General features: G+C 42.6%; 1 protein-coding gene across 1 annotated transcript in view; it reads right to left on the bottom strand.

The window, feature by feature from the left end:
• Qpct (glutaminyl-peptide cyclotransferase) overlaps nt 1–9,737 on the bottom strand; it is a 45,506-nt gene that overhangs the window by 25,996 nt on the left and 9,773 nt on the right. The window contains exons 2-3 of the mRNA XM_021149278.2: nt 7,691–7,837; nt 679–957 (exon numbers count right to left, since the gene is read on the bottom strand). Coding sequence (XP_021004937.1) covers nt 679–957; nt 7,691–7,837 — 426 coding nt within the window. The remainder of the gene's footprint in view (nt 1–678; nt 958–7,690; nt 7,838–9,737) is intronic.

Raw genomic sequence — 9,737 nt, forward strand, 5'->3', positions numbered from 1 at the left:
AATGAACCTGCCCTCATCTAGCTGTGAATTATTGCCCATGGTAGAGACTTTAAATCATGTGCTCTTCCAAATAATACTTCTTCCATTTCATATTTTTTATATATATACTTATTACGTATTTTCCTCAATTACATTTCCAATGCTATCCCAAAAGTCCCCCATACCCTCCCCCACCCACTCCCACTTTTTGGCCCTGGCGTTCCCCTGTACTGGGGCATATAAAGTTTGCGTGTCCAATAGGCCTCTCTTTCCAGTGATGACACCATTGCATACACTAGCAAGATTTTGCTGAAAGGACCCTGATATAACTGTCTCTTGTGAGGCTATGCTGGGGCCTAGCAAACACAAAAGTGGATGCTCATAGTCAGCTATTGGATGGATCACAGGGCCCCCAATGGAGGAGCTAGAGAAAGTATCCAAGGAGCTAAAGAGATCCGCAACCCTGTAGGTGCAACAACATTATGAACTAACCAGTACCCCGGAGCTCTTGACTCTAGCTGCATATGTACCATTTCATATTTTTTAACAAATTATTTTGAAGTGCACCCCAAAGTTTTGATTTCCAAATGACCTCCCCACTCCAAGGATTCCCAAATTCATGGAGTTGACGCTGTCTTTGTTTGTTTGTTTGCTTGTTTGTTGTTTTACCCTAGGAGTCAACAAGAAGAGAGCAGATACCTTCAAGGAATGGAGTTTCTTGTCTAAGGCACGGGCAAGTTCCAACATCATTGCACATGGCACAGCTGAATCCGTGGCTCCCACAAACACTCTGCTGTCCCATCGAGGAAAATATTTGGAGTCGTAGTGGCAGGCGAGGACCAGGTGTCGTTTCGCTTCCGGATTAAGAGTGCTGATGATATTTGAGAAGGACCGATAGCCATAGGGAGTCCTGCTCAGGAAGGTGTCAACCTCCACAACCCACTCAGCCTGAAGTCTCTGAATTCGATGCATGATGTGCTGAGCAAAAAACAAACAAACAAACAAACAAAAAACTGGTTTTCATTGGTTAGCTGTGTCTCTACATCTCGAATGTGATGCCTTCTTTTGCTGCTGTTGGAACAACATTCAGGCCAGGCTGGACTGAAAAATGGTGATATGATCAGGCCCCAGGCTAGCACAGAATTTATGGTAACCCTCCTTCCTCCTCATTCCAGGCACTAGGATTAATGGCAGACATGCCTTGCATGTTTACTGATAGTCATAACGTTACTACTAGTTGTTATTTTTGGTTAATAGCAGTTTCTCATTGAAAGGAGAGACTAGTCTCCCTCGCTCCTAACCTTTCGCCTACTTATTCATCCCATTCAGTTGTCAATATTTACCGACACTAGCAACCTGACGGGGATCTTTCTTACAGACTTCTCTTTGATTGCGCAAACCTCACCAGCATACGAGCACGTATATTTGAAAGAGGAGTGTTGTTCTTTTGCAGGGAAAGCAGCCTACTTTAATTAATACTCTACCCTTGCTTTGTCCACTTAACAATCTGTCGTGGGCACATCTACAGCTCAGGGAGCGAGTTCAGCTCAGCGCCCGTAAAGACTACTTCTAACATTTGTAACAAGCCGGGGTGCTCTCTTTGAGAAAGTAAGCATAGCAGATCTATAAACCTCCACTCCAAGCTTTCAAAGAATCCCAAAGGCAGCTGTGGGCGTGTGTGCACGCGTGCCGAGTGCACAGAACGCTCTCCGAGCCCTGAAATGCTTCCTGAGTATTAGGGGGAACATATGAGCACCCACCTGCTGAGGGCTGTGGGGAAAGTCCCCATAGCAACGGATAGATGGGTATACGGTCAGACCCTACCCACAGTAAGAATCAATAAGCAGCTCTCATCCCAGCTTTCTTTTTGTATCCAAGGTAGGTCCAGATCTGTAGCTCAGAGAAATCTCTCAGCACTGCCTCAAGGACAATTTGGACCTTCTAGGCAGCACGGGGACAGTAGCAGGAATCGGGAAGAAAGGCCCACCATGACAGAGACTGACAGTGTCTTCTTTAGGGATGTAAAATGTGTGACCTGAGAAGTTTGGAATGAGCTTGCCGCTGTCTCACTCTGCTCTTTTTCTCCTGTCCTTATTTTTCCTTGGACTTGTTTCTCACTCCATTTCTTTGTTTCCCTCCAGTGTTGTTTCCATCTTTGTAAGGTGCCTTATTAAAACACATTCCTAAACCTCAGACCACAAATGAGCCATTAGAATCACTGACAGTTTGTCCCACCATTAACATCTAGACAGGAGGGACCTTGAGATAAATGAACAAATAACTCACAATGGCTGGAAACAAATGGGAGGGTTTTGTTCCTCCCAAAGAAATACAGGATTTTCTATTCTGGCCAAGTCTTGTGTGGCCTACAGCCTGCTGATGTAACATGACACACAGGCCCAGAGAGCTTTGCACAGATTCCAGCAGGAAGCTTCCAAGGAGAGGGGAAACTTACAGAGAGTGGGTGGAGGCTCTGCGGCACACCATCGACCATGGGAAAGCCAAATAGACAGATCCCTTTGGTGTGTGTGGCTGGTAGACTTTAACCCAGACAGCGCTCTGCATCCCTTACCTTGCTTTTCAGCTGCTGCTCTACAGACATGCTGTCTTTTTCTATTCATCAAAAGAAATGCTTAGAGCCTTTCCACAACCAGCTCTCATAGCTCCCTTATTTTGTTATTCCCCACAAGTCCTATACTGTGCTTTTGTTCACAGTATTCTAACGCAGGGAACTTGAATTGACTGTAGCAGAAAATGGGAGTTAATGTGATGAGGACACATAAAATCACATGATACAGATCGTTCATTGTTTCACTATTGAGGGAGATCGCTGTGCGTCTACGACGAGGTTTTCTAAAGAAGATAAAAAGTGAGTTATCCCTAGACTTTGTTTAACTCCAGCACATCTGGAGTCCAGATGACAAACCGCTCCATAAAATGGCTTCTTACCACTGATGGTAGCCAGGGAGATGCACTGAGATTTTAAAGGAGCTGTTGAAGGCTATCTGCTAGCATTGTGCAGAAGTTTCACCCAGAACCTCATTCCTCAACTCAATTCCCCCACCCTGGGCAATGACTCCAAACATTCCTATGCATACGGACTTCCACGAAAGATATCACCAAGAGCCCCAAACAGCTGTCTCTGAAGTAACCTTTTGGTATACAAAATAAATATTTTCATTTATCTTAGTAACCAGGATGAAATAGGACACTAATACTCAGTGGTGTCTTCAGCTTTCAGATTTATTTAGGCTCCACGTCTCCACCAGAAGCCTCTGAAGGAGATTCCCCAAACCACTGCTTTTTATCACAATATTTCTAAAGTCTAAGCAGCGGTTCACGCTTGACTCCGAGGGATCAAAGGTTGGGCCCTCCAGGCGTGATGAGGGGTCAGGCTAGAGAGACTACCATTTGGCATTCTGATTCTGGGTGAGGCAGTAGAGGAAGCTATTCTGGGGTAACGTTAGTATTTGGTCCTAGGTGTGATGGAGTTATGCGTAAATTCTAATTCTGAGTATCTGAGAAATGGTGCTGTCAGCAGCAGATCAGGATTGTTCTGGGGAAGGAGACTATCCAGTGTGTGCAACTAAGTCTGCAAATGCACTGTTGTGAGGGTCCTGGCCCTGCCACTCTTCCCAGTTAACGCTTTTCTAGACTTTCCCCTGCACAAGGCTCTGGGGATCCAAGCTGACCATACTCCACACAGGGTTCTCCACTGGTGACTGTCCACCAGCAATAACAATACCTACCTACCTTTCACAGAAATTCAGTTTTGACTTTCCACACTCTGTGCATCCCTGATTCCTCCAGCTTGTCTCTCCTAGAAAAGGATCTTGATTGTCCCTCATGAAAATTTGCCATCCTTGTGACTCAGTTTACTTTCTATGTCTACACTGGAAATCACTGAAATGCCCACAATTGAATGTCTTCAATTTATTTTTTTATATATAAATAAGTTATTTCTTTAGATTAAAATTTAAATTCAATAGTCCCTTTGGGCCTTGTTGATCAAGGGTCATAAGTGTAAATTTTAAGACACATCTGTCCAAAAATACTTTCTCTCCAAAAGAACTCATAGAGATATGTGTCTCTCCTGTGACTGCAAGAGTCAACCTACAAATTGACTTTGGGTCAAGTCCTCAGGATTCTAGAGCTGAGAGTCTTTGTAAGTCATGACTGTGTGTCTCTGTGAACTACAGAGCACCTGACCTAGTTCCCAAGAGGCCTAAGGGGAACAATTTTTGTTATTGGGGCTGCTTAAATTTGGCTCTGAATGAAAGGCTGTGATCCTACTTGAGTTTTACATCGATGTAAAACCCTGAGTATGGTCCCCTCATAATTATTGTCTCTTTTTCATTTTCAAATGAAGAAGCCTTTCTCTTCCACAACTTAAGGGACATCATTCTAGATCAGTGATAGCAATTTTCTTATTAAAAATAAGAAGACTGAATCTCTTAGGTAAAATTTCTTTTGTATTATTTATTTTTTAATTGATTATTCGGAAATATCACATCACACACCCAGATAACACTCACCTCCAAGCCTTCCCATGCCCAACCCCCTCCTCAGCGGTTCTCCCATCAAAAAGAGGAAAAAGCACGTCCATTTTGTGTTAGCCATATACTCACCAGGATAGGGTCAGATTCCTAATGACCAGCATCCCAGGGGAGGATGAGTCTTTCTCTGCCTGTCTCCCTCCCCAGAAGCCATAACTGAAGACAACCAAGGGTTGTTGGGGAGGGGCAGGGCCAGCTCTCCCATAAGGGCCAGGGTTAAATAAAATTTCTAACATGATTATCCTGTTATCATCTACTACCACATCAGTCAGGCCACATACAGTCAGTCCTGCCTAGGGCCTAACACATTCTAAAATACTGTCAATACATTTCTCCTTTGCTTCTACCCCTTCAAGACAGTGGTCAATGCTATTGTAGACTTGGTCATTATGTGGATATTTATCTTCTAACATTAAAATTTTTTTTTATTTTGTGTATGCTTGCGTCTGTGTATGAGTGTGTGCCTGTGAGGCCAGAGGTGTTGAGTTTCTCTAGAGCTAGAGTTACAAGCAGTTGTGAACCACTCAGTATGGGTGCTAGGAACCAGACTGTGGTCCTCTGCAAGAGCAATATGCTCTCTTGACTGTTGAGCCACTTCGCCAGCCACTGAATGTATATCTTTTAAATCATAACAATACCTATGCATACTGATTATGCTATATGTCCATAGAAGACAAAGTTTCATCAATGTTCACTATGTTTATGGCCTTTTAGGAATAAGGAACTTGGGCCTCATGTATGCATATGTGTATCTGCATGTAAATAGCCTTCTGAGCCAACAGAGTGAGAAAATGGGAAAGGTTGGATCAAGTATCATAGACCCGGATAGTTTCCAGGTGAGCTGAGGACTTTGAGAAGCAAACATTCTGGAACTTTCAAGAAAATTCTTAGAACATGGGGCCTTGGGAAAACTGTGAGATACATGTTGTGTACCTCACTCTCCAGTGTGCCATGGGAAGATGCAGAGCTGAAGCTATTAGCTTCATTTATCCTTGATCTAATTTCCCTCAAATCTCTAGTGATTAGAAAATCAAGTAGATCTGAGTTCAAATTGCTATAACACACATAACTGCAAATAAATTAATTCAGATAACTAAGCCTTGGACCTTTTTTAAATAAGTATATTGGGATAGGAATGTAGCATTGTTGTGGAAACTAAGTGTGCTATTATGTGCTGTCCGAAAGTTGACCGTCCAGGATGGATATCCAGGCATGGTAATTCACAACTGCAATCCTACATCCTGAGAGAATCAAACAGAAGGAGTACCTCAAGTTTAAGGCTACCTTGGGCTACATGGTAAGTTCTAGGCCAGCCTGGATTGTAGAGTGATACTGTTTATCAAAAAACTTATATGAATAAAAAGAAAGAAAAGAAGGAAGGGAGCTAGAAAAGGATGGAAGTTGGCCACCACCATCATCCTTCCCCTTTTCCTCCTCCCCCTCCCTGCTCCTCCCCTTCCTCTTCTTCCTTCCTCTCCTCCTCATCACCATTCCTCAATGTTTCTGAAGGCTAAAATAACCAAGTTTGTTAGAGCTTTGTTGGGGATTGGTTCTAATGCTTTGAATTAACCTAGCCCCTCAAATCAGAAATCTGTGTGTCCAAATACTGAAGGTCCTTGTCCCCAACTGGTTTTTGATCAATCAATAAAGAGCCAACAGCCAATGCCTGGGCAAATGGACTGAAAACAGACATTTAGATTTGCCCAGACTAGAAATTGGAAGAGAGGAAAGGGCAGAAATCACCATGATGGGGAAGAAGACCAGACCCAAAGGCCCACTGACATATGAAAATAATGGAAAGTGGTCACATGACCCACTTCCCCAAATGAGTTGGGGTAGCAGAGATGAAATATAGACTTTAAAAGTTGTTAACTCAGGAGTACAGGAGAGGAGTGTTTGCTAGCAGTGGGAAGGAAGGATTAGAACTGCTCAGTCATTAAGCTAGTCAAGGCTTTTAAAATTAACTGGGGTGAGTGTGTGTGTGTGTGTGTGTGTGTGTGTGTGTGTGTGTGTGTATGTGTGTTCCATTCGCAAATCCAGATAGCTCGTAGGTGGGTGCACATGTGAGACCTGTCGGGAGCACGGAGCAGTTAGCTAAACTCACCACAACAAGCCTCATCTGAGGAGCTATTCAGATGGGAAGAAGGAGGCTAAAAAAGCCAACACACACATCTGTCAAGAAAGGGTACACTTTCGGGGCAGAGCTACACAGTAGAAAAATAAGAGCTGTGAGCTGTATAGATCAAGCATGCAGGTCTCTCTAGACACAGCAGTAGTTGCCAACGTTTTTGTCTAGGAAGTTGAGCAAGTAGAATATTTAGGAAGAGGCTTTGAGAAGCCAGTCCTATTCCTTCCCAAGCTCTCCCTTGAATGAGATTAGTTTGAAAAAAAAAAAAAAAGCAGACATTGAGAGGTAAGATTTCGTGTTGCTCAGGCAGACTGACAAAGAAATTCAAAGTCTAGCCCAGCTTATAGCTTATTCTTCCCTCTACATCACTGTCCTCCAAACAGCAGGGGTAGAATCAATGAACCTGGAAATAAAATAGAACTTACAATATCTAAATAAATTACAGATAATAACAATGAGCAGTTTTCCAAAAACTTTCATTGCAGCTAAATACATTGTTAAACATCCTTGTCTGTAAAATCCACCATGTTTTTACCGTGGGTCAAAGTAGATGTCTGAGAAGCTCAACTGTAGACAGAAGCTAATCATTGGCCTCAGCCAAGAAAACAATTTCCCTCAAGAGGAAAAAGGCTGACAGTTCAGTGACTCACACTTGCCCTGGAACTGCTAAGCAAGCACTGTGAAAAGCTGTTGAAGTTTGGATTCTAGGGGTCACAAAAAAAAAAAATGGTTAGTAAGCTAGGAATGTGTCCTTGAAGTGACCAAGATCGGGGCCTTAGTATCCTGAATTATTGCTGCTATAGTCAAGGCAATGATGTCACACATAAACATAAACTGATTTTCAGTAAATTTGTAGCAATCAACACAAAATAGACACTTACTCTCAGGTGTATGTCTTTCTTGGTTACCTCTGGTAGTGCGTAACGAGATAATGTTATACATGACTCAGAACTTAAGCCACCATCTCATCCCTCAAGGGAAAGCAAAGTGTTTAAAACCTTTAGGTGTGAACTCTGTTCTTTCTCACCTGACGAGCAGAATAGCTTCCAGGCGATCCGGGATATCGTTCTATCAGCAATGGTCTCAAGTCGTTTTGCCACATTTCAGAAATGCTAGTGCCTTCTGCAACTTGCTGAAGAGATGAAGAATTCAAATGTGCTGGTTGGTGGTGGTTCTGTGATCAAATAAAAGGTACTTAGCTCCAATTGCATGTGTTTAAGACTTAGCATGGTACATTTGTGATTAGTGACTTTAAAAGCTTCAAAATAGCCGGGCATGGTGGCGCACGCCTTTAATCCCAGCACTCGGGAGGCAGAGGCAGGCAGATTTCTGAGTTCGAGGCCAGCCTGGTCTACAGAGTGAGTTCCAGGACAGCCAGGGCTACACAGAGAAACCCTGTCTCAAAAATAAATAAATAAATAAATAAATAAAGGAGAAGGTTTATGTCATATGACGTAAAGGGCTCAACTCTAAAATTGTCCCCTTGAAATGTCTAGATTTTGGCAGCTTGTTTGAAAAACAAAATTGAAAGTATGCTTTCATGGTAAGTCACACAGCTGGTGTAACTTCGGATAAGTTTTCTGAATAATTGCTTTGTAAAACTGAGGTTTAAAAATAACAGTTCTGGGCTGGTGAAAGGGCTGAGTGGATAAGCACTTGCCAACAAGTTTGGAGAGCTGAGTTCTATCTCTGGGACCCACACGGTGTAAGAAGAGAACTGACTCTAGCAAATTGTCCTCCACACATACACCAAGGTATACACACACACACATAATTTAAAAAATTAATAACAACTATACAGAGTACCAACACTGAGGAGGCAGAGGCATGAAAATTACAAGTTCAGTGCCAGCCTGGACTACACAGAGGAACCCTGTTGTGGATAGCCCTGGAGCTAATTATATTTGATGTTAATTCCATTCTCCTGGGAGTGTCTTCGAACAAGGAATGAGTCAGCACTCAGGTGATTTCCTGTAAACCTGCTTCCCACCTTAATTTGTAAAATAAAGAAGAGCAGCTGATTGGGCAGATAAAAGGGAAGGTGGAGCAAAAGGTGAGGGAAGGGAGAGAAGAAGGAGAAAATGGAAGAGGGAGCAGATGCAGAGGAGGAGGAAGAAGAAGAAGAGCAGAGCAGAAGCACACGGCCTGGAGAAACCGCCAGTTCTAACGGGTCTCATAGATGTGGAAGATGGTAGTGTAGCGTAGATCTGCCCAATCTAGGCGCACAGCATGTATTCATATTAACTGAGTTTTTTGTTTTCATTGCCAGGCATAATTGGGTTGGAGATTTACCACAATAGAACCCTATGTCAAAACAACAACATAACAACAACAACATAACAATTTTGAGATTGTTATCTGAAGAAAGTTTAATATTTAAAAAGCTGGAGACAGCAAAGAAACGCACTGTCAGTAGAGCTGTTTTATAACGGGCAGTGAGGCCTGAGCAAGACCTCCAGCTGCCATGTGCAGACGACGTGATGTCAGCCAGTTCTCTTCATTTCTTAGTCTCCAGGAAGAACCTAGTCAACTGAGTTGTTCTAGATCTGCACTGTCCAGTACAGGAGACGACGAGCCATTTGTGACTATTAAGAGTTGAAAAGTAGTTAGAAAATTGAGGTGTGCTTCAAGTGCAATGTATACACCAGGTTTGGGGCGTTTGGATTTTTTTTTTTCATTTTGTTTTTTGTTTTTTGAGACAATGTCTCACTGTGTGCCCTTGGCTGATCTGGAGTGCATTATGTAGACCAGGCTGGCCTCCATCTACCAAGCTCTGGGATTAAAAGCGTGTACCACCACATCTGGAAAATGCATCACTTTTAAAGACATTTTTATAAAAATGAAATTATGTCATTCATATTTCTCTGGGTATGTGTTGAAACAGTTTTTACTATGCTATAAGTGAAATATTTGTTAAAAATTAATTCCAACTTTAACCTCTTAATGTAGATACTAGAATATTTTAAATTTCATTCTTGGGGCTGAAGAGAAGAGCACTGGCTGCTCTTATAGGGGACAAGGTTTTAATTCCCAGCACCTAGATGGTGGCTTATAAGCCTCTAAACCTTCAGTTC

Source organism: Mus caroli, unplaced genomic scaffold (assembly GCF_978045245.1).
Source record: "Mus caroli unplaced genomic scaffold, Mus_caroli_1 scaffold_18, whole genome shotgun sequence".
Classification (NCBI taxonomy): domain Eukaryota; kingdom Metazoa; phylum Chordata; class Mammalia; order Rodentia; family Muridae; genus Mus; species Mus caroli.